At 40.4% G+C, this 25,739-nt stretch overlaps 1 protein-coding gene across 1 annotated transcript in view; it reads left to right on the top strand.

Moving 5' to 3' along the window:
* The window catches only part of ATP13A4 (ATPase 13A4), a 118,482-nt gene extending 93,612 nt beyond the window's left edge, over window positions 1-24,870 (top strand). The window contains exons 25-31 of the mRNA XM_037040004.1: window positions 2,548-2,644; window positions 4,343-4,415; window positions 12,697-12,868; window positions 13,650-13,843; window positions 15,006-15,094; window positions 18,496-18,576; window positions 24,066-24,870. Of these exons, the coding sequence (XP_036895899.1) occupies window positions 2,548-2,644; window positions 4,343-4,415; window positions 12,697-12,868; window positions 13,650-13,843; window positions 15,006-15,094; window positions 18,496-18,576; window positions 24,066-24,278 (919 nt within the window). The 3' untranslated portion in view covers window positions 24,279-24,870. The remainder of the gene's footprint in view (window positions 1-2,547; window positions 2,645-4,342; window positions 4,416-12,696; window positions 12,869-13,649; window positions 13,844-15,005; window positions 15,095-18,495; window positions 18,577-24,065) is intronic.
* The last annotated feature ends 869 nt before the right edge of the window (window positions 24,871-25,739 follow it).

Raw genomic sequence — 25,739 nt, 5'->3', positions numbered from 1 at the left:
TCACCAGCATGGTTTTAATCTCTTCTGACTTCCAGGTGCAGATCCCATTGTTCTTCTTGTTTTATTATTTATTTACTTAAAATTTTTAAAATAAATATTCAATATTATTTTGTTTTAGTTTCAGGTGGGCAGCATTGTGGTTAGATAATCATATACTATACAAAGTATTTCCCCCTATTTCCAGTACGCACCTGGCACCACACACAGTTATTACAATATTATCGACCATATTCCCTACGCTGCGCTTTACATCTCACGATTATTCTGTAATGACCAATCTGTACTTCTTAATCCCTTCCCCTTTTTCATCCAGTCCCCTAAGCCCCCTCTCCCCTGGCAACCATCCGTCTGTTCTCTGTATCTGTGTGTCTGTTTCTATTTTGTTTGTTCAGTTATGTTGTTCCTTAGATACTACATATAAGTGAAGTCATGTGACATTTGTCTTTCTCTGACTGACTTATGGGATCCCATTTTTCTACAAGTTAAACACCAGGCAAATGGCATTCTTGGGTGAGGAGGGTGTTCTGTAGGAGACTGCAGTAAAACTCTACACCCAAGTGGACTTACCAGGAGTTAAAAATAACTCTGGGAGAGCGGTAGCATTTTTTTTTAAAGATTTTGTTTATTTATTTTTAGAGAAAGGGGAAGGGAGGCAGAAAGAGAGGGAGAGAAACATTGATGTGGGAGAGAACGTTGATCAGTTGCCTCTCACACACCCCCAACCAAGGACCTGGCCCACAACCCAGGCTTGTGCCCTGACCAGGAATTGAACCAGTGACCTTCCAGTTTGCAGGACAATGCCCAACCTGCTGATCCATTCCAGTCAGGGCAAGCAGTGATGTTTCTACGTTTCTAATGAAAATCACTGAATAGGGTATTTTTAGAAGATTGGAATCTGAAACTCAGTGCTGCTTTGAAAGTGTTAATCACACTGTTTGTGTTATTTTAAATGTATCTCTTTAAACACTTTATAGTGGATGATTGAGAGAAACTTTCTGTTCCCTGTTTGCCTTCCTACATCTTGCCTCTTTATACTTTCTTGGGATATCCTTCCCATGTCTAGTTTTCAAAATATGTATCTCTGCTGCTTGGACTGAGATTTCCTTTGGTGCTTTATTCCCTGCCTCACCCAGTATGTACTTCTGCTGTGTTTTATTTAATTTACAGAGATGGTGAGTGTTGTGGCTGCTTCTGGTTATTGGAACTAGTATGTGTTTATAGTTTATAAAGTGCTTTAATGCTTATTTTCCTATACTTCAAAAAGGCTGGAGATAGAGGAATATTCACTATTTCTTCTGCAAATAAGAAACTGAGGCTCAGAGAACTGCCCAAGCTCACATAGACATGTAGGATTTGAGATTGTATTCAACTTAATTCTATTTAAATGTTTTATCTACAAATATTATATTACTTTCACCACATTAAAATAATGATTTGGTTGGTTCCTCCCATTTTTAAATTTCTTCATGTGCTCGACAAATACTTACAGTGTAGCCACTTAGCGCTGGGAACAGCTGGCAGCACTGGGGACTCGGAAGCAGGTAAATCAGACGCCCCTCAATCCCATGATGTTTTCCTCCAGTGAAGAAGTCAGGCAAGAAAGCAAACCAAAACAAAACTCAAAAACAAACAAACAAACACATGCATAGATAAATCAGGGGTAACATGAAAAGTAGGACGATGGCTGGGGAGGGGGAACTGGCTACAGCACATGGGGTGGTGTGGGAAAGTCTTTCTAAGGAGGGGAGGGGTGGAGAGCAGCTGCCCTCTAGGCAGAGCGCATGGTAGCAGGGAAGCCCAGATACAGGAAAAAGCTTGGTGTGAAGATCAGGCTTTAGAATCTCAGGAAACCCGTATGACCAGAGGTAAATTTATACTATATTTTTACCCCCTCAAAAGAAACAGAAGTGATGTTTTATAAGTAATTTATTTTATGCTTTAAATATATATTATTTACTCAAAGTAAAACAGTACTAACAAAAATGATCATACTCATTTCCAGTCTATTTAAATGTGATATGAAACAAATTTGAATGTATATATTATTTTAGCCCAGTTTTAGAAAAAGTTGAGACTCTCAAATGCAATTTGAATGAAATGTTTGCCAGGCTCCTAAAGTACCTACGCAAAAATAGCCCCCAAATCTGGGATTTTACTTCTATTCCTCGTTTCACAGATGAAGAAACTCTGACCAAGAAAAGGGAAGTGGCCTTCCAACTCACCTTAGTATGGGAACTGGGACCAGCTCAAGTCCGAGGACCCTGAGCTGAAATAATGCCTGCACAAAGGACAAAAGGAACTCTAAATATGACTCCCTGTCTGGGTCAAGGCCTGTGGACCTTGGAGTGGAACTGGGCTTTCCTGAAAATGTACTCAGCACACTGACAGCGGGCTTGTCCCACTGGCTCTCGGCTGTGAGGCCAGTCTGTCAGGCAAATGATGGAAGAATCAGGCTTTTGATCTTTTCTCCTGAGCTCAGCTGAACAACACAGAATAACTGACCTCCTTTCTTTTCATTCCTTTCCTTTCATGTCTTTCCTCTCACAGGGAAGGACGTGCAGCTCTGGTGACCTCATTTTGCATGTTTAAGTACATGGCCCTGTACAGCATGATTCAGTATGTTGGTGTTCTGCTGCTCTACTGGGTATGACCCGGGACCTAGCCTCTTGGTTAGTGAGAACTGACATGAGGGATGTTGCACTCTCAGTACGCGACGCCTCTTAAACAAAGTGCAAATGGGAGGTTTGAGCACTAACAGCCCCTTTAAAAGTCTCTAATGTTTTGAAAATGAATCAGAACTAGACAAATATACACAGGAAAGGGTGTTAGTGTGATTTCTCTAACTCAGATAGAGAATCTAGATGTAACTGAGGATCAGAATGGAACACATCACTCTGATCTTGTTGTTGCTTTCGCCTGCTGAGACCAGGTCTCTACCTTTCCAAGCCAGTGTGGCTCTCCCCTCACATCCCACTTTTTACAGAGGTGATTCTCTGATTGGGTGCTGGAATGTTTCGTGATGGGCTCTCCCTGGAAAAATGAGCCCTGATTGTTATCATTTGCCAATTTCAGTGGTGTGAATATTCCCACCGTGGCTAGTAAGCTATCCACTTGAACATGGACTTGGGGAGAGATGTACAATAGCATACAATTATGTAGTACTTGTACCACATATGTACAGGAGTTGTGAATAACCTCAAGAACATATATAAACACTAAAGTATAGGAAAATGATTGCAAAATGCTGAGTTTTGAGTATTTATTACCTCTTTTTCAGTATAATTTATTTAATAGTAAATTTGTATAATTTAAGATTTTATATTGGCTGTGTTTAACAACCAGTCCAAAAAATTTCGGAAACTATAGCAGTGGACTTTTATGAGCTAGTGTAAGCCAACATATCACTGGTTCCCTGAACGTAGGGATTTAAAGATTGGCATACCATACCACAAAAAATACATAGGTCTTGTGATGGCTCTCATTACTTAACTAAACATAAGAGGAGAAAGTACATGATTATTCTTTGTAGGCTCAACATATGGGGGCTTTTTCTACTAGCTAAAACAGAGAGAGGGGACTCTGTGCTGGAGATATTCATATTCATTTCTATATCTTGCCCTCTTGCTCCTGGATTGAACATTTTAGTTCTTTTATCTTCAGATTACCTATGTTTTTTCCCCCTCACTAATGAATAAACTGGAGAGGAAGAGGCTATTTATAGCAACTTGGTCCTATTTTGAAATCTCAATAGCTCTTGCTCAAAGCTAGAGTTAAACAAGGGTCATTATTATCTCCTTTCCATCAAGGGGTACAGGGCAAGGGAGGAAGTTCCTTGAAATCTGTAAGACCTAACTATTTTTTCCTCAAGAATCAAGGTGCTTTATGAGGGACTTTTAAACATCACCCAAGAATGCAAATAGTTGGTTCAGTTATTGTCATTTTCTATCAGTAAAATTTAGATATGATCGCCACACATTTGTCACTTGTTACTATTGGGAATGCACTCTTTTAGGCCAAACCAAACCCCAACTTTTCTGTTAGCAAGTGGACAAGAGAACAGGGATGAATCTGGTTGAGTGAGATATTCCCTGCAGCAAGGGGTGACAACCATGCACGAAGGCCCTGCCCAGAGAGCACACGATGGGGGGGGGAGGGCTGGTTGGATGGATTTCACAGCCTTGTCTCCAGCAAGCCCACCAACGTAGACAGGCCCCTGACCACACTCTCCCCTTGGTAATTTCCTTGACAATCCTAAGTTGCAGTGAGAACATGAGTGAAATTTATGTAGAACTTCATCCAGAAGTTCACAACTCTTTTGAGCTGCTTTCCTTTTTATTTTCAGGAAACGAACAGCCTATCAAATTACCAGTTTCTGTTCCAGGATCTGGCCATTACAACTCTTATTGGTGTAACAAGTAAGACGTTTTTAAAACTTCCTCTCCAGACAGACGTGTTCCCATCAGCTTGCCTCCCTCTGCTCCTGAAGGGCTGGTTCACTGCAGCAGTTGTGATGCGTGACTTATTCCCAAAGGTACATACACGGAGGAAAGGAGAGGACAACCCTCATTTTTGAGTGTTGAAAGAAAGTGTTGGCAAAAGTGAACTAGTTGGCCAGTTGTTTTGCTGCTTTTCACAAAATATACAGCTTCCATAAAAGCTCACTGAATATTTAAAATGAAGAAAAATTATTGAAAATCAGGAACACAGATTCTGGTGTGCTTTTAGGTATAATTATAGTTAAAATGTGCTCAACATATAGCTTGTCTGTTTTCCACGTCCAAATCTAGCCTCTCAAGATCTAGAAGGCAGGATGAAGGTCATCTTGCCATTTTTCCACTCCCACCCTCACCTTCTCTAACTAATGTATGAATTACTCTCCAATTTCCCTGGTAAGGAATTTTCACCCCAACCCACGTACTAACCATCATCTTTACCAAATTCTCTGCTCCCCTCTCTGATACATGTAAATGCCAACAGCCCCACCTGCACTTTTAATCCTCTTACCTTCTAAAGGACTTTGTTCATGTCATAATCCCTTCCTCCATCATGGCTGACTTTCCCCTGGGCTACTGCATGATTCTTTACCAGCATAGAAATATATGTCCATCTCTTCTTTCATTAAAAGCTTTTTCCCTGACCCAAATCAACCACTTTCTGCCAAGCTTCCTAATTAGCTGTGTATACCCACTTTCTCCACTTGTTATCTTTAATTCTATCATTTCAGCCAGATTCTAACATTCAAAGGCATGACCTTGGGTGCTTGGCCTGAGCTGGTGTTTCCTGGGAGGCAGTGGTGGGCTGGCAAATGTTTAACAACTGGCATTCCAAAAAAATGTTTGTACATATATCCACACAAGTTTACTATAAACTGAAGAAACCTGTGTAGCAAACAGTTTTCACATAATAATAAAATAGACAACATCTTTCTTGCAAATTCCATTTAGTCATTGATTCTCACAGAGTGCTTTCACTGAGGGTTTATCAGATTCTTTTATCCACAGTCAACCTATGCTATTGAGAACTGAATTATCTTTAATGTAAATCATTGCTGACATGTTTTTCCTGAGTGGCAAAGCAGCAAAAATTTATGTTGAAACTTCAACCATTCATTAGTGATGTGAGCAACTTACTTGCTGAATTGGATAATAGATCTTGAATGCTGGAAGAGTGTTTCCTCAGTAAAAAGAAAAAATCATTCATGATGTAATGGCTACAGACATGACACACTTTTAAATTTAATCTCCATTATTAATTTCAAGAACATAGATCATTTTAAAATGGAAAATAATGAGAAATTATTGGTTTGAATGTTCATTTTCTTTGTTTTCATATATTTATTTAATTATAAGTTCGTATAATTTACTTTTAGTAATGTCTGCTTTTAATAACTGGCTTACAAATTTAGCAGAAACTGGCCCTTGCGAGCCTGGGTGAGCCAGCCTCGGCCACCACTGGCTGGGAGGGTGCACATTACTGACACATGAAATAGTACGTCTTAGATGACCCCTTCCTCATGCCTCATGGTCTTGCTTTCACATTATTTCCTCTTACATCTTCTCATTATAACCTTAACAACCACCAGGCCAACTTGTCACTTAAAAACTTGTTCGGAAGCTCTGTTTTGGGGAATGAGCTTACAGGGAGCAACTGCCATCTATGCTTCTGCGTCTGCCGTACCCATCAGTGACTTTTGTTGACAGCGACGGCCACTTCTCTTTCCTGACTGTACTTGAATCTCTCAACAGCATTCTCCTTCCGCAAAAGGTTTCTTTTTTTGAGTCTGTGATATCACGCCTTCCTGCATTATCCATCCCTTTTGTGAGTACAGTTTTCCTAACTCTTTCACTGGCCTCTGCTCCTTCACCTGTCTTCTAACTTTTGGGATGTGCCAAGCCTTGTTTTTGAGTTCTTTGTCTTTTCAGTCCACACCATCTCCCTCAGTGACTTCAGCCACTCCAATGACTTGAATGTCATCTACAGGCTGATGTGTGGCCCATTTATATCCCTGGACTTGACGCCTCCCCTGAGCTCTGGAAACGCAGCCACTCAGCACCTAGTTCTGGATTTCTAACAGAGTGTAGAATTGACATGCCCAAGTGGAACTCTTTATTCTGCTATATCTTATAATTAACAAAGCCATTAAACATTTGCTGTCTAGACTGCAGTACTTACTACAATAGGTGTGAAAGGAAAGTAGTGAAATGGAGTTCGCATTATCAATAGAGCAATCTAAAATGGAACCTTTGGGAAGCTGAACTAGCTCACCCTCCTCCGTGTGAACCTGAACTTTTGAACTGGGCAAAATCACAAATGCCTGCATCCTGAACCGGCTCTGCATCAGTGTACTCTTTATTAAGAAATAAAATTTTTTACCTAGGAACAGGCATAAGCAATTAATCATATAAATAGCAGAGTGTAAGTCCACTTGTAAGCATCAATCGCAGCTCTTTTTAAAAAACTTGTATAACTTCTTTGGAAACCCCCTCTTTTTTTCTTTTGATGAAAACAAATCAGGTTTCTACCAAAATCTGTGTCATAAGTTATAATTCATATGGTCCAAATAAAGCTTTTGTTTGCCTTGTTGTTATTGGTCAAAATTAATTGATATTGGCACTTGGAATATGTCAGTGAAAAGAAAATTCCTTAAAACAGCACCAATATCTACCTAGTTGTTCGAAGACCTGGAGCAATCCTTCATTTCCCTCTTTTCTTTACCCTTCACATCCAATACATACAAAATTCCTATCAGCTCTACCTCCAAAACATATCCTGTTTCCCTTTGCCCCATCTCTGCAGTAGCCATGTCTCAGAACAACATTCCTTCTCTTTCGGGTTACTGTGATAAACCCACAGCTAGTCTTGCTCCTACTCTTTCTGCCCTCCCCTCACTTTCACTTACCTTTCACACAGTGATAAGAACGTTAGATTTTTTAATTTAAATGTTATTGTCATATTCTTGCTTAAAATGCTCCCGTGGCTTCTCATTTTCACTAAATCCAGTCTTAACATGACTTGTTTCTGCCTACTTTTCCAACTTCACATCTAACCACATTGCCATTCACTTGCTGTTCTAGGCATACTAGTCTTTCTGTCTCATGAGCATTGCCAAGTTTGTGGTCACCCCAGCACCTTTGACTTTGCTATTTCCTTTGCCAAAACTATGTTCCCTTCAGATCTTCATATGACTTTCACTGCTTTTTATTATTCAGATTTTAGCTCAAATGTCACCCCCTCATAAATGTCACTTTAAATAACGACCAAGCCAATGATTCTTTAGCACACAATTCAGTTTTATTTCCTCACAGTACTTGTCACAACCTGAAATTACACTGACCTGCTTTCATTTGTTTTCCCTGACTCCCCTCAGCCAGAGAGTGCACTTCATAAGAGCAGCACATGTCTGTCTTGGTCATTGCTGTATTCCCAACACACCTCACAGTGCCGGGGGATCCAAAAAGTTCATTAAGTATTTGTTAACTCTATCGAAAGGACACCCTTGAACAGTCTGTAATGCAGTTCTCATTCACAGCAGGCCAAATCGACCTCTGTGTCACTTCCAGCCATCACAGTTCTGCCATTCGGGGTGGCACGGAATAGTCTAAATTTTCTCCCCATAACAGTCTTTCAGAGCTTTGAAAACAGGTCTAATTTCTCCTGTGATTATTCTCTTCTACAGAACAACCAACTCCAGAGTTTTGTTTCTGTTTTTTGACAAATGACTTTATCCTTTTTTATATTCATCATTGATTAACATATAGTTATTGTAAAAAGAGGGTATGGCCAAAAAAATCCAACAGCTTTTATCCTATATCCAGAGCCAACCAATTAAAACATTTTGATGTATTTCTTGGGTGCATGTATATGTGTATATATATATATTTTTATATATACACATATACACACACATATATTTATATATACACATACACATGTTTATACATATATGTATATGTATGTACACATGCATATGTATATACATATACTAAGAAATTTGAATTGTGTTTTCTATGTAATTATGCATACTGTTTTTCACTTAACTTTATAACTATTTTTAAATGTTATTACATATTTTTTTAATGTGATAAAAATATATATAACAAAGTTGGCCACTTTTGCCATTTGTAACTGTCCAGTTCAGAAGCATTAATTGCATTAACAGTGCTGTGGAACTATCACCATTGTCTGTTTCCAAAACTTTATCGTTGCCCCAAATGGAAACTCTGTACCTGTTAAAATATGACCCCCAGTGCCCTCCCTCTAAGCTTCTGATCACCTCTAGTCTACTTTTTGTTGCTGTAAATTTGCCTATTCAAAATATTTTAAATAAGTCAAAGCATACCATACCTGGCCCCTTGTGTCTGGCTTATTTCAGTTAGCACAGTGTTTTCAAGGTTCATCTATGCTGCAGCATGTATCAGAACTTTATTACCTTTTAACAGCTGAGTAATATTCCATTATATTTCACACCACATTTTGTTACCCATTTATCCAAGGATGGACTTGGTTGCTTCCACCTTTTGTCTATTGTGAGTAATGGTGCCATAAATATTTGCATAAACTGTCTGTTTGAGGTCCTATTTTCAATTCTTTTAGAGGAAGGGAATTACTGTTTTGGGGGAACTATTTTCCGTAGTGATTGCATCAATTTGCATTCTCATCAGTAATGTATAATGGTTCCAGTTTCTCCACAGCCTCATCAATATATTATTTAACTTTAATAAAATTATTTTAGGTATCCTAGTACTATGCAGTAGTATCTTACAGTGATTTTGATTTTGATTTCTCTAATGACTAATACTATTGACATATTTTCGTGTGTTTATAGCTATTTGTATATCTTATTTGGAGAAACATTTATTCAGGTTTTAACTAGATTAACCCATTTCTTAACTGATTTTTATCTTTTTATATCCAGGTTCTGGTGTTCTTTATATATTGTGAATATTAACACCTCATTAGATATATGATTGAAAACATTTTCTCTCATTCTATATATTGTGTTTTCATTTTCTTGATAATGTCTTTGGTTGTATAAAGTGTTTAATTTTGATGAAGTCAAATTTATCTTTTTTTTTCTATTGTTGCTCATACTTGGGTTGTCTCATCTAAGAATCCATTGCTAAATCCAAGGTCATGAAGATTTACCCTGTGTTTTCTTCTAAGAATTTTTAAATAAGTTTTAGCTCTTTTATTTAGATCATTGGTACATTTTTTATATGTAGGGTGAACTAGGGGTCCACCTTCACTATTTTACATGTGGAAATCCATTTGCCCCAACACAATCTGTTAAAGAAGCTGTTCTTTCCCCCAGCTAATAGTCTTGACACTCATTAAAAATCAATTGGTCATACATGTGGGGGGTTAATTTTGGGTTCTCCATCCTAGTCCACTGGTCAGTATGTCTACCTTTATGGCAGTAACATACTGTTTTGATTACTGTTTTTGTAGTAAGTTAGAAATCAGAATGTGTGAGTCCTCCAATACCATTCTCCTTTTTCAGGATTTGTTTGACTTTTCCACATGAATTTGAGAATCAACTTTTCTGTTCTGCAAAAAAAAAAAAAAGCTATCTGAATCTCGACAGAGACTGCATCAAATCTCTAGATCACTTTCAGTAGTATTGACACTGTAACAAAATTACACCTTCCAATACATAAATACTTGGTGTATTTCCATTTATTTATGTTTTCTTTAGTTTCCTTCAGTGAAATTTTATAATTTTCAGCATACAAGTCTTTTTCTGTTTGATTAGCTTTATTTCTAGGTACATATTCTTTTGGATGCTATTGAATTGGAATCGTATTCCTAATTTCCTTTTCAAATTGTTTGTTGCCAATATATAAAAACACAACTGATTTTTATGTGTTGATCTTGTATCTTACAACATAGCTGAATATGCTTATTAACTCTAGTAGCTTTCTTGCGGATTTTTTTGAATTTCCCCTGTACAGAACAAAGTCACTTGTGAATAGAGGGAGTTTTACTTCTTCCTTACAGTTTGGATGACTTTTTTTTCTTCTCTAATTGCTCTGGATAGAACTTCCAGTACCATGTTAGACAGCAGTGGGGAAAGCGGACCCCCCTTTCTTGTTCCTAATCTTAGGGCAAAAGCTTTCGGTCTGTCACCACTGAGTAGCTGTGGGTTTTCAATGCAAAATATGTAATCATGGGATTACATGGAACATCCTCAATTTGTAATAATCTAGTTTGGATTGATGCTTTAACTTCCATAGCATGCCAAAACTCTTATTATATAGCACTTTCTCCCCATTTTATTTGTCACAAATTATCTTTACCAACTGTGTGCCCAGTAACTTAGATAGATAATTATTTTATGCATTTGTCTTTTAAATAATGTAGGAATAGGAAGTAGAGTTAAAAAATACAATAATTATATTATCCCAGATAGTTGCCTTTACTAGTCAAAATGAGAATGTCAAAAAAGAGATAGAAATTATAAAAATAATGCTTTAAAAATAATTACTTTTGGCTTTTTAAAGAATTTCTTTTTATTGATATTCCCATTTTGTTTATATTTTCCTGATTTCATTGAGTTCTTTTTTTCATTTTTTTCATTGAGTTCTTTGAGAACTCAAAGAACTATATTTAGACACTTGTTTTAAAGTCTTTGATCAGTAAGTTCAATATCTGGGCTTCCCTAGACATGATTTTTGTAATGTCTTCACCATGGAAATCAGATTCTCCCCTTTCCCTTGGGCTTGACATTTTTTGTTTTGCTGTTTTTTGAAGGCTGTAGTAGTCTACTTGTTTAGTGACTTTCTTAAACTATTGTTACATAGACTGTATCAGTTGTCATGTGTGGTCACTGAAATCTCTGTTCCTTTAGCTTTGGTTCAGGTGGTGCTTTGACAGAGGTCCTTGAACTCTGTGAGTTTAACAATATGAACAATGACAAAAAACACCTTTCCCAATTGTTGCTGATTGGTTCTGTGCTGGGCATTTCAACACTTAGCCAGGCTCGTGTTGAATCCAGAGATCATTCAGAGCTGAAAGTGTTCAGTTTTTCTGGTCTTTTCTCAGCACACATCTTGCCCTGGGCACATACATGGCTTTCTATATTCTCCAATATACACAGGGGATTATGACTATCATAATTTCCAAAGAAATGTACTTTAGTTTTCTCTCCAGGCTTTAGGCATTTATTTTATGTGTCAGTGCTGATCTTTTGTCCCAGGTGACTGCAGGTCGTTTGTTAGCCTTACAATGCTTTGGAGCAGTGCATGCTGCTTCCCCACCCCGACTAGGTTTTGCATTAGGTGAAACAGAGATGAACACCTTGCTTCAGGGAGCCCCAGGCAAGTTGGAACAGACATGCAGAATAACTCATGGGTAAAGTCTGCTCTTCCCCTCTGTGAGCAGGGGCCAGGTTCCCCCACCGTACATGTGTGCTACCACCTCCAAGACTGTTGCTGAGCTGGAGGAGGCAAGGGCAAGAGAGATGCACAAAGCTTTCCTACCATATTTAAATTGCTTTTTTTTTGATTTAGCATTTGTTCGCATGCTGTACATTTTTGTCTATTTTTCACATTTCTGAGAAAGTTAGTGCTTACAGTTTCTGCTGGTTTTTCAATGTTTCTGTGGAGGGATTGGGTCTTGGAGCTGCTTCCTCTGTTATTTCGCAGATGTCACTCAACATTTTATTCCTTAAATATTTGAAAGCATTACTTCTTAGTGACCGAATGTTGTTCCATTACATAGATGTTCCATAATGTATTGAAATAATGCTGTGATGAACATGTTTTTATATCTCTGATTTGTTTTAGCATAGAATAAAATTCCAGAAGTGGAATAACTATATGAATAGTTATGAAAATATTTCAGTCTCTTCATATTCATCGCCAAATTGCATTTCAGAAGTTTTTTGTCAATTTACATTTGCACAAGTAGTGTAACATAGTATGCATTTTAATACCCCCAATAAGCTATAATTTAATAGCTTTTGCCCACTTAATAGGCACAAAAGGGGCATCTTGTGGTTGTTCTGTCTGCTGTCTTAAGAATTTCTCATATGACTTCAGGTTGAATCCATTTGTCGTGCTGTTCACTCAGTTTTTGATGTATATCAATTTGTCCATTTTCTCAGATGTGTGAGTCCGAGAATTTACAGCATTCTTCTGAAGAAGAACACAACATTTTCCTGCTCTCATACATATAAAATTTGAATTTATTTTATAGTGAATTTGAATGGTGCCTACCCTAAGTTGGTGCCTTTCAGACCTGCAGGACGGCTGATCTCCCCACCTTTGATGCTCTCGGTGATTTTCAACATCTTTCTCAGCCTGGCCATGCACATAGTGGGCTTCCTTCTGGTTCAGAGGCAGCCTTGGTATAACATGGAGACGCACAGGTATGATTTCAGATGTGAGCCCAGCTTCCCACACTTTAATTTCTATCAAGCGTTATCTGGCCTATATGATGGGAGGCACCTGGGACTTCAATCACTTTGACAAAGAATTTGACTCCCATAGAGTCCCCTGGGTAATATTCCAGTGAACTTTATTTCTCTGCAGCAAAATTTGACCATAACATTTAGTGGCACTTACCTTTGCCTATCTGAGATAATGATCTATGACCATCATATCTATCTAGGGTGACCATGCATGGTACTTTCCCTAGACATCCCCAGTTTAAGCCTGATATCCAGTGAAATGATTAATATCTTTTCTTTTCCTATTCAGATCTGTTTCTGTTGAATGATAAATTATATGGTCACTCTATTTATAAAATTTTAGAGACTTTAAGCCACTAGAGGAAAGAATTATTACTTAGTCATCTCTTTCTCTCCCATATAGCTTTAATATACATGATTGATGCTATATGGGATGCTATATTGATGCTTTAATATATATGATTGATGCTATATGGGATGCCTAGATAAATATATTGATGCTATATATTTTAAAATAAATAACTTGGTTCTATCTATCTAGCTATCTATCAAATTTATCTATCATTTATCCATCTGTCTAAAAATAGGTCTATCTGTATTGTCTTCTTTCTCTTTATTTTTCTGTATATTCTTTCCCAGAGTGTAGGCAATTAGAGAAACATTCAGGTTACAGAGTCTTGTACGTATGCTCCATGGTGTCATCATCTTCCTTCATTGGGTGCTTTTGTTTCCTTCTTAGTGACTACACAATGCAAAATGAAAACATCTCAAAGTTAACCACTCCTCCCACTGTCCCAGATGGAGCTGGAAGTGATGGTGCCTTCCCAAGTTTTGAGAACACTACTATCTGGTTCTTGGGAACAATGAACTGTATTATAGTGGCTCTTATCTTCTCTAAAGGGAAACCATTTAGGCAGCCAACTTACAAAAACTGTGAGTAAAATTGTATGGAATCGGAGGTGGGAGGTCCGAGCAGGGACAAACATGCCTGGGTCATTCACGGAGCAGCCAGAGTGGGCCCTTATACCCAGTCTCCTGATTTCCACTCCAGGCCTCTGTAAAACACACTCTGCAGCCTCATTGTGTGGTCTTTTGCTCCCTCCCTCAAAGCTGCATGAAATACTAAGGCTTCTTTATCCACCTCTTACCTTCACTAGAAATGCGTCCCTAGGTGTATTTTCATGGAATCACTGGAAATTGGGAAGACTCATGTATTTCTACACCTGTTGGGATTGGGAAGACTCACTTATTTCTTCCCTTGTCAGAGGTGGTGGGCAGAAGGGATATAGTGCTCAGTTGCGACACACTCCTGCCATGGAGATGATGACCAGGATGGCATTGTGTGGTCTGCAGGCTGGGAGGGAGTTGAGCCTGGAGGGACCTGACTGCAGGCACTGGTGGAGGTTCATGCCCAAAGCACCTCGTACTTCCTCACATCCTGGGCTGAGGGTGCAGTGTGTGTTAGGAGAAGTAGGTGACCTTCTCTGCCTTTCGAACATTTGTTTGAATGCCCTCTCTACCCCTCTAAGTAGAAAAATTCAGAGGCACAAGTTGAAAAATGAATATCCTTGTAAAATCTTGTTTGGTGAAAATCATTTTGCCCTTCTCCTTCTGGAAATGACAAAGCAGTTAATTACTGACCTCTACATGACTGTAATTTACACATTTGTTTATTTACAGCCCTCCTTCTTTTCCAGAAAAGCAATTGAGGTAGATGATTTGCATTAAAGAGACTCAGATACTTGGATGCCTTCAAGGCATTTATTTTGTAATAATAAAAATAATTTCTTATATTAATATATTTTGTTAGTACTACCATATATATGTGTGTGTATGTTTACATATCTTTCCCACTTTTATCAATTGAAACATATAACATGGATATGAAAAATTCCACTTGCCTCAAGGACATGCATAGAAATTTTAGAGGTGAGACCCACTGCATAGAAATGAGAACTTTCCATCTATTATGCTGTGTTTGGATGTGAAAAGCAAGTGAATCTAATCAGCATTAATCTAGAATATGTCTTTCAATAGATGTGACACTCTATATTCTGATTTCTCTAAATGATAGTTTGTGTTCTTATTTCCTCAGATATATTTGTCCTTGTACTGATCATACAGCTGGCTGTGTGTCTATTCATTCTATTTGCTGATGTTCCAGATTTATATAGGCGTTTGGATGTAAGTCTCATCTCAGGGATGTAATGATATATTACAGTTGTTTCATACCCTAATTTTAAAAAAGCAGGTCACAATTGTAATTGACATGGATTCCTGACATCAATTATTCCTTTGGGATGGTTTTTTAAAATATTGAATTTATTCATATTTTTCATTTAAGCTAGATAGGAAATAAAATTCCACTTAGTCTTGATTTCAAGTATTTCAAAATTATTGAATATTTCTCTTTTAAAATATTCCCTTTAAGACTAGAAAATCTATTTATACATTTCTTTCTCAAATGTGAGAAAATTTCCCCCTAAATGCTAGTGTTTTGAAACTGTTTAAAACAGTTTTGCCTATAACACTTTTTCAGTTAATTTTTAAATCTATATTTACATCTTTTTTACCTCTTTAGAAATGTTTTTTTCCTGATGTTCATACTTGATGTCAGCAAAACTTTCTTTCAAAAAGCCATGCCTTACCTCCTGAACTAGCTTAGACTTTGTAACAGCTTAAAACCTTATGAGATGGAAATTTTATATATTCAAGCAATGTAATATATATATATATATATATATATATATATATATATATATATATACACCTTTCCCCTAACCTATCCTACTTTTCAGTTAGCAATTCATCATTAGGAAATATCCTTTAGACTAGTAAATAGAAAAGAGAAGAGAAAAGAAACTGAGCTTTTCTCTTTTTTTCACTTAGTGCTTTGTAAACCTGCCGCCCGCCTCTCCATGTCAAAGACAAGTTTCTCAAGGGCTGAGATTCTCATGTAGACAGTGCCTTGTGTAGCAAACGGTACATAATGGCAACAAGTGACTGATGGACGGGTGCGCATCAGTTTCCTAAATGTGGACAGGCACTTGGAGCATGCAGCACATTCCAAGCCAACTGCACCTTCACACACCCGGTGTGACAAAGAAACTAGTGTCTACAGTTTTAATTTTTATGTCACATTACTGTGCTTAACAGTGTCATTGCCACTGTTAAGTGTCCTCATGAATTGCATTAGGTGCTTATAGAGCTAAGCAGTCTTTGCCTACTAGACTTCCAAGTGAGTTAAAACGTTGTAATCTTGCAGAAAATGAAGAAGTGCTGGGTTAAGTTATACTCTTTAGCAGTGAAGACTGGAACAGAGAGCCCAGTTTTACTGCATACAAATCAGAGAGCACGTTTGGTTTGAAGGGAGCATGTGTGACGTCATTGCCGGTGTTACTGCCAAGGACTCTGCAAGGGACTATTGCTTGCTTTAAAAACAATTGCTTGTCTTATTAGTACATTAAATTGTGAGCACATTTTAGAAATGTGAATATGCAGGCAGGGAAAATTATAACTTTTTCACTTCATTCTTCCATCTTTGAAAATTTATATATTATAAACATATACTGACTGACTTGTAAAGTTTATTTTAAGTAGAGTCATGATGTTTTGCAACCTAGTTATTCCTCATTTAAAAAATGCATGGATTTCTTTTAAACAGAGAATACACCCACATGGTTTAAACTCAGAAGTTAGAACGTATGTAGTGAAAAATCTCCCTTCCACTTCTGTTCCTCAGTTACCCGTTCCCCTCTGGAGGCAACTGGCGACCCCAGTTTATTTTACGTACTTTCAGATATATTTTTAAATTGATTTTTTAACCCTCACTCAAGAGCATGCTTATTGATTTCAGAGAAAGGAGAAGGGAAGGGGAGGGAGAGAGAAACATCAATGAGAGAGAGAAGTATGTATCAGTTGCCTCTCTCAGGCGCCCTGACCGGGAACCAAACCCACAACCTTTCAGTTTACCAGACAACACTCCACCCAACTGAGCCATGCTGGCCAGGGCCTTTCAGACCTATTTTTTTACGTATGTATACAAATATATATGTATGTGTTTTATATGTATATTCTGCTACATTGGTACCCAAACAGTAGTGAACATTACCTTTGTCCAGGGCTTTTGAAACAGGGATGTCAAGGTGAGACAAGACTATGAAAGAAAGTTATTGGAGGTGTGTCTTATGGGGAAATAAAAATCAGGGAGCTAGAGAAGGAGGGCGCCACACTCTGTGCTCTGACCCCTATAGAAGAGAGGGAGGGAGGAGGGGGAGATGAGGAGTTTCAGACCATAGCACAGTTCTAAGAAATTCAAGCCAGACTTGCCTATCGGAGGTGTCCAGTGTCTCACCACAGTGACTGTGATTGAAAGCCCTGCTGTCCTCAGTTATTGGCCATGAGCATCCCATGGGACGTGTGGCCTTTGGGTGGATGTGGTGGCAGATTCTGAGTCTAGCAGCTGGACCATCTGTCACTCTCCTCCCAGAAGCAGGAGAGCTGAGTGGAGCACTGTGGTCGCTGCTGGAAGCACATAAACAGCACTGTGCCTTGTCTTTCATGTAACAGTGTATTTTGGTAATTCATCCATATCAGTACATAAAATTTCTTCCTTCTTTTTATGCTAATATAGTATTACATTTTATATATATATATCTATATCTCATAATTCATGTGTAGTCCACTATGATAGACATTTAGACTGTTTTCCACATTTACTACTACAAACAAAGCTGTGATAAAATAACCTCATATGCATATCGTTTCAACCATGGAAGATTATCTAGGATCACTTCCTAGAAATGAACTTGAAGTTTTAATTATAATATCATGGCCCTCCCTAGGGCTGTAGCAGTTTACTCCCACCAGTGTAAAGGCATTTTTAGAGGCAGTGCCGGGTACAATGCACTTGACTTTGTTTCACTCATTTGCTCATTCATTCACCCATGTGATATGCATAAACATATAACATAAATATCTTGACCCTGAGGAGGGGCTAGGGAAGATACAGAGGAAGTGGGAGGGAGACAGGTCGTGACAGCTTGGTTTCAGCCCCACTTGCTTTGTTGGTGAGCGCCCTCCGGACAGCATAGCCTGTGACCCTGTGCACATGGTCCTGAGGGTGAAGCCCAGGCCAAGGGCGCCACTGCAGGGCCTGGATGAGGAGAGGAGATGGCCATGCTGGCCACGTGGAGGACTGAGAGGTGTGCCCTCAGAGCCTCCTGTGAGTAGAGCCACATTCCTGTGTTCCCTCATTTAAAAAAGCAAACAAAAAGTACTTTTCCTATTATTTGTTGTTGTAAGGCAATCAGATATATTTTAGGATATTTAGAAATTACAGAGAAAAAATAAGAAACAAAGGAAGATAAAAAAATAGCTATCATAGTCCTTAAATCATTGGATCATTGGGTACAATTCTTTCATACTGTTCTCTGTGCATATATGCATAGAAATACTTACATGTTCTACATGTATTTAACACACATGCACCTATTAGACATGTAATTTATAACCTACAAAACACGTGGACATTTTCTGGCGTGTGTTTGTCTTTGGACTAACTGTGCTTCCCTGCCCCCTGCCAGCTGCTCTGCACTCCTGTTCTGTGGAGGGTCTACATCGTCATTATGCTCAGCTGCAATTTCATTGTGTCCCTTGTTGTGGAGGTAAGTGCCCCTGAGACTGGCGATCACTGTGGGGTAATGTTTGGGGGGGTCTGCAAAAGGAACAGCATTAGCTGACTAGGCTGCACAGTGCATGGGGCCTCCTTCCCTGCAACGTGAGCAGAACCGCTTTGCTCTGATGAGTTCAGAACACGGTGCTCGTTTTCCCATCTGTAAAGTGGAGCTGGGGAGACTAGCAATATGATGTCTAAGGGCCCAGTCATTTCTAAAGTTGACTAATAAAGACCCAACTGAACTCAATTTCGGAAGTTGGGATATGATTTACACACTATAAAACTGACCTTTTAAAAGTGTGCAATTTAGTGAGTTTTAGTACATGAGTGTTTACCAGTGCAACCACCACCATGATCTAATTCTGGAACGTTCTCATCACCCCAAAAGCAACCCTGTACCTACTACCAGTCACTCCTCATTTCCCCTCCTTCTTCCTTCATCTCCTGGCAACCACGAATTCCTTTTCTTATTCTGCAGGTTTCATACAAATGAAATAACACAATATGTGGCCTTTTGTGTCTGGCTTCTTTTGCTTAAGAACTTGTATGGTTTTTACTTTACAGGTGGGAAATGAGATTCATGGTGAGCTTCTCCTGGCTTCATTCTCCAGCTCCCATTTCCTCATTAAAGTAAACTTACCTCCCCCTTTCTCCGCTGTGTGGTTCGCTCTGCCCCTCACTGCTGTTGGCCACAATCTCTCTTCTTTCAAAGTGCACTGTTAGTAGGGGTACCCCCTGAGAGGCATCCATTTCGAAGGAGAGCTAAGCTGCAGGGCTCCATCCGTCCACACCGCCGCTTGCTCCGGTGAGGGGCATTCACGGGGGGCTGGGAGCGCCTAGAGCCTGGCTTCCCATGGCGTTTTGTAGGCAGGAGCCCGACAACCTTCCTCGCTGAGCGGGGTGAAGGTTGCACAGGAGCTGGTGGCAGAACAGGCCAAGAATAGGGTACTCCAGCGTCTCTCTCTGCGCTACACCAGAGCTTCTCAGACCTGAGTGGACATCGGAATCACCTGGAGGGCGATTCACTGGTGGAAACACGAGTTGTCCAGCCCTGAGCCCACATTTCTGATGTAGGAGGTCTGAAGTAGCCACCGGATTTTGTTTCTAGCAGGTTTCCTGGTGATTCTGATGCAGCTGGTTTGGGGATCACACACTGAGAAGCCCTAGGGGAAACCACGTGGTTTTCAAAGCCACCGAGTTAATGAAAGAACGTCATCTTGGGTTTTCTCGCACTGAGTGGCACAGAGATGGTCCCTGCCCTTTAAAGGAAGACGCAGCTTGTCCCTGGCCACAACCTCATTGTTTCCTGTGTCTAGTGCACCCTTCCCTCCTTTGCATGTTGGAGTGTTTCCTCTGTGGCACAGCTGTAGTACTGTCCTCTTCTGGAACCTTTCTTGACCCCAGAAGATCAGTTAGGCAAGTAAAAAACGCAGCTAACAGGGGCTTAAACAATAAAAATATTTACTGGCTCACTTAAGAAGATTGGATATAAGTGGCTTCGGGCTAATTTCGTGACCAGGTGTCACTGGGGGTCCCTGTTCTGTTCCCTTCCTTAGATGTTGGCCTGTTATGTTTGCATTTGTTGCGTGTGGTGCCCAGATAGCTTCCGCGCAGTGGGGCATTGCATCTGTTCTCAGTGTCGGAAGAAAAATGGAAGGGGAGGCACCGGCAAAGTAAGGTACTTACTTTTTCCCTTCAAGTAAGCAGCTTTTACCAGTGAACAAAAAAATTCCTACAGCCCACCCGCAGACTTCATCTTATGCTTGTTAGTTAGAACTGTGTCTCATCAGCATCCTGAGTGGAAGAAGATTCTAGAAAAGTGGATTTATGCCAAAGCGTCAGGCAGATTGACATAGCTTATTTACGGTGTTTCCTTTTAGGCGAGCAGGGAGACTCGGGAGCATGGGGCTGCAGGGTCGTGGAGCGGAGCAGTCTGCCGCAGTCGCCGCAGGAAGCCCTTCCGCGGTCAGCGCAGGTGCAGTGAGGAGCATAAGCTGAGGGCAGTGGACCTGGGTCTGAGTCCTGGCTTCCCCCTTTCGGGCCGCCTGACCTTGGGCAGCACTTGCTGCTCCACTTCTCTGGGTCTCTGTTTCCTCGTCTGTAAAATAGTGATGATAATAATACCTTACCTCAGAGGTTACGTGAGCATAAAGTGTGAACAGTGAGAAGCAAATAGTAAGTACGCTCAGTAAATACAAGCTGGGATTGTTACGTTATCTCTGTGGTATTTACCATTTCTTGCTTTGTATCTACCAATTATTCAGGCATCCATTTATTTGCTCACTCTTTCCACAAGCATTGGTTGGCCATGTGCCATGTCCTAGGGCATGATGCCAGCAGATGGACAGGGCAAGTTGACACTTGTGGAAGATCAAGTTTCTTTGTTGTTTTCATGCTGAGTGAGAAATGGAGACACCCGTGGCTGTTTAGTGTGGGTTCCCAGCAGCTTGGACACGGAGCAATAACACTGCAGAGTTCCAGCTCCTACCCATGTCTCCTCATGCAGTTACCACTTTTCCTGCTGTCGGCTCACACTCAAGAGCAAACCCATCTGAGTCTTTGATGAAGACAGTTATATTGGAGAATTACAAATATTCGGATTTCTGGTTTCATGGGGTGAGCCTAGCAGAGCAGGTAAAGCCCCTGAATGTTGTGGAGGCAGCAAGATGTTTTCCTCATCTGGCTCTAGGTACGTCTGACCCAAGACACGGAGGATTCCTAGGATGGGCTGCGTGAACTCCCTACTAGCTGGCCAAGCGGTGGCAGAGATGGTCTGGGGAGCTTCTGGGGGACAGGCCTCGGGGATGACTGGCTTCTGTTTGCAGAGTCCAGAGTATAGTCTGGCATGCTGAGAGGTATAACTCTAACCTTAATCTTAGAGCAGCCCAGCAAACAGGTTTGGATGAGACCTTATCCTTCCTGGGCAGATTTGCATGATCTAACCTTCAGCTGAAAGACACGGGAGCTCGTATTTATAGCTTTAACACCCTTCTCTTTTTAATTATTTATGTGCTTGAATATATATATATATATATATATATATATATATATATGTGTGTGTGTTTGTGTGTGTTAATTATTTGAGGAGCCAGTCAGGAGTGCTCATGTGGTAAAGTTTTTTGGTTTGTTTGGTTTTTTAATTTGTTTTAGAAATGGCATCATATCAAGGCATTCTTTCTGTTTCTTGCTTTGAATTTTATGTGCAGTGTGGAGCAACAGAACAGATTCTCTCTCAGGGCTTCAATTTCCTTGTCCAGAGTAGCAAAGAGGTATAGGTTGTCATACTTCCAGAGTTGTGAAAAGCTCGAGGCATGGCATAGAGCACTGAAGTCTTTCTGTGTGTGTGTGTGTTTTGATTTGCTTCATTGTTTTGTTTAAAGCCTGTTAAGATTTCCTGAAGGTGAGTTAGATGTTAAAACCACTAATTGGATACCTGTGGCCCTGCCTTATCCCAGCCCCAAGGAGAACTATTGTTTGCTTGTTAAACTGACGTGGGCAAAGGCCTTGCTGTGGAAAAGGAGAGTGACAGGTCGGGCTGGGTGAGCCCTGACGTTTGCGCTGAGATGGCTGGGTGGGCCTTTAACGGCCTGCCGGGGAGTGACCAGGGTCAGTTTTTACAGGAAAGTTCAGATAGTTGTTCTCTGTCATTTCCATGGGCTATGGGACTCAGGTATCACAGAGGGTGGATTTTAGGGAAGCTACTCTCTCTGGCAAAGTTCTTTGTAGAATACTACAGAATTAAGTCTTTCAGTTCAGCAAAGATACCATTGAGGCACACCAAAACCAGTTCTAATTGTGTGGGACAGCTTGGCTCCTCATATTTTTCCTTTGTTTCTTTCATAACTTGTGAGATGGTCAAACTTCATGACTACAAGAGAACAGCAAGAGGTCATTCCTGGGGCGTTAGCAGAGCCAAACACTGGACACTGAAACTGCAGCCAAGTTTGCCGATTTTATTACAAATGGCACCATCCAGGAGGACTGGAAGCTAATGCTTAAAAGCCTGAACTCCTCCACAGGGTGGAGGCCACAGGTTATATTTGGCAAAATCACAAGACTTGGTGGGTACGAGGTCTGAGGTCACGCTGGGAGGCTTTACCCAGCATCTCTCTGTTTGGTCTCACAGGAAAGCAGCCAGGGGGTCTATCCATCTTGGGACCCAGGAACTGAGACATAACTTAGGTCAAGATGTTACTTTTAGCCTGCCAGAGGTCTGGACCTTCTGACCATTAGTCAGGTCCAGGCCACTGACCTCTGCCGCCTTGGGGGTTGCTGGTTATACCAGGGAAGGGTAGGTCTCTGAGGGGTGTACACACACACACACACACACACACACACACATACTGAGAGAGAGAGAGAGAGAGGCAGAGAGACAGAGAGAGGTTATTTCTAGAGCTAGGATTTAAAACAAAATTTAATCAAAATTATAAGAACCCTTGGTTTTATGATTAAACATGATCAAAATGAAAAATTAACATAATAACCTCTCACTCACTCTGTATTGTATCTTATGAGCTCTTTTTGAGGCTAAGTCTAACTCATGAAATAAAATAGCAATCCAAAACTTTTCCAAAGAGACGTATCTTATAATCTTACAAAAAATACATTGTAGTTATTTTTTAAAGGTAACTTGTTAGAGGTTACTTGCCGAAGGTTAGAGGTGTACGCAAACAGGGACAGTGTGGTTCAAAAGAGTAGGAAACGGGGGCAGCTAAGCCGTGCCATATCCCTGCACTGTGTAACTCTCATGACAAGCCTCAGGGAAAGGAGAGATTATTTCTAACCACCGAAGCTCAGATAGGGTAATTTACCCAGAGTGGGTGTCAGAATTCAAAACCAGGTCTGTTCAACTTCAAGACTATGGCCTACTCTAATTTTTCTTGCCTCTGTTTATAACTATGCAGTGATGTGCCAGCGTATATACCAAAGCCACATCATGCGTGTAGCACATCTTTCTATAGGGTCAATATCATTGGGTGGTGAGTAATTTCCAATATTATTTTCTATTAAATGAAAACGGGTGTGTTATGGAATGGGCTGCAAAATTTGAATGATTTTAAACTTGGTTTATGTATGTGATTCAGAAGAAATGTCATCCTTGAGGCAGGCTACTTCAGGTTATGTGCTTCTTGAAAGTATGTACCTCTCTCTTCTCCCAGAAGAGTTCCTTAAGTGGAAAAGTTAGAGAGGCTAATATTTGTTATATAACACCTCCTTGAATTTGTTTGTCCAGAGCTGAAGTTCTTGAAAGTATGTACTTCCCTCTTCTCCCAGAAGCATTTCTTAAGTAGACAAGTTTGAGAGGCTAAGACCTGTTATGTAAAACCTCCTTGGATTTGTTGGTCCAGAGCTGAGGCTCTTCTTCAAGCCGAATCTAAACAGCCAATGCAGGCAGAAGGGCCTCGCTGGAGTCCATGGAGGCCCTACCCTGGAAGCACTTGACCTCTGGTTGTTAAGAGCAACTCTTTTATTTTGCAGGAGGCCATCATTGAAAACCGAGCCCTGTGGATAATAATCAAAAGGTGTTTTGGCTATCGGTCAAAAAGCCAGTATCGGATATGGCACAGGGCCTTGGCAGATGACCCCAGTTGGCCCCCAATCAACCAAACGTCCCACCCCGACCTGCCGGGGTGTGGCAGGGAAGTGTCCTACAGCAATCCCGTGTTTGAGAGCAACGAGGAACAGCTCTGAAAGCAATGGGGTATCCAAGTGGATAAAACATAGAAAAATTGACAAAAGGGAATAGTTTCAGTGACTTTTTTTAAGCAATGCGACTGTTAAAATACCAGCTAGGATTTTTGGAATCAAAAACTTACTCAGACATGGTGGCAAAGTCAAGTCTGTTTGATAAAATACTTTCCACAGAGCAGAACACTGCCCCAGGAGAGTGCTTTCCTCTTGGCCTCTGAAAGTATGAGAGTTGTTCAGTGAATCAAGACTGGGCCAAGGATGGCAATGGGCCAAGAGACTTGGAAGGCTAAAGGAGAAGATGGACTCTTTCTTCTTAGGTGACATATTTTTAAAATGAGTTGACAGAAAGTAGTGCTATGGGTAGTCATACAACTGTAACATGCTAGAGATCATTTTTGAACTCTTAGGCCATTGATAGAATAATGAAGGCATAGGAACCGTCACACTGATCTTCACTGTCAAGTTTGTTTTCCTTTGTTGTACTTCTCAGAGTTGATACGTTTCCTGCTACTTCTGGCCTTCCCCTACAAATTAGTCAGGATACCCTGAGCTGATGCTGCAGTAACAAGCAACTCTCGTATCTCAGTGGCTTAACACACAAGAATTTCTCCTTTGGTCCAGGTGATTCTTTAGAACAGCTCTCCTCGGAGTGGTGAGTGCTTCCATGGGATGACTCCACCCACTCAACTTCAGGATTCCACATTTACTGCAGTAGGGAAAGAAGTGACTGCAGATCCCACAGGGGCTCTCCCTGTCTGACCCCCAGAGTGGCATGCATCTCCTCCCCCACTCACATCTCATTGACCAGGGACTGGCAGAGGACCTGGGGAGAGTAGTCCCCTGCGTTTTGGGCTGGCTCCATGGCCATATGACCTGTGCTACTGCACAGGGCCCATGCTTCGAAGGGCCCCGCTCTCAGTTTAATGCTCTGCTGTTGCCATCTCAAAGTTCTTTGAATAAAGGTCCCCACACTTTCATTTTGCACTGGGCCCCACACAGTACCCAGCTGGCCCAGCTTGTACTCCTGGGAAAGATGGGGTCGTAGCACGTATCAAAGGGCTCTGGCGCCTCCAGACCCTAGGAGCTCTGGAGTGTTGAGAACCCTCATCTCACATGCCCAACCCCAGGAATTTTCACTCCTCTGCTTTCTCATTTTTGATGAAAGTTAGTCTTGTGCTACAAAATACTATGTTACCATTGATGTCAGTTTTCATATAACTTACCCATTTCTTAAGTTTGAGGCTTCAATTTTCAGAAACAAAAAATCCCCCTATTTCATCACTACTACAGTTTGGTTAGACTGGATTTATTCAGCACAGAAAACACCCAGGTTTCTGTTAGCTCAGCAGACACTACTGATTTCTAGGAGAAAGTCCACAAATACTGTTTAAAGCAAAAGCAAAATCTTTATTATGAACATCAAGTGCCAGGTGAATGTGGCGGGCAGGGACGAAAGTCGTG

The sequence above is a fragment of the Sturnira hondurensis genome, unplaced genomic scaffold (genome assembly GCF_014824575.4).
Source record: "Sturnira hondurensis isolate 20B ecotype Veracruz unplaced genomic scaffold, ASM1482457v3 Scaffold0000396, whole genome shotgun sequence".
Taxonomy (NCBI): Eukaryota; Metazoa; Chordata; class Mammalia; order Chiroptera; family Phyllostomidae; genus Sturnira; species Sturnira hondurensis.
This window is presented reverse-complemented; position numbering and strand designations above follow the sequence as displayed.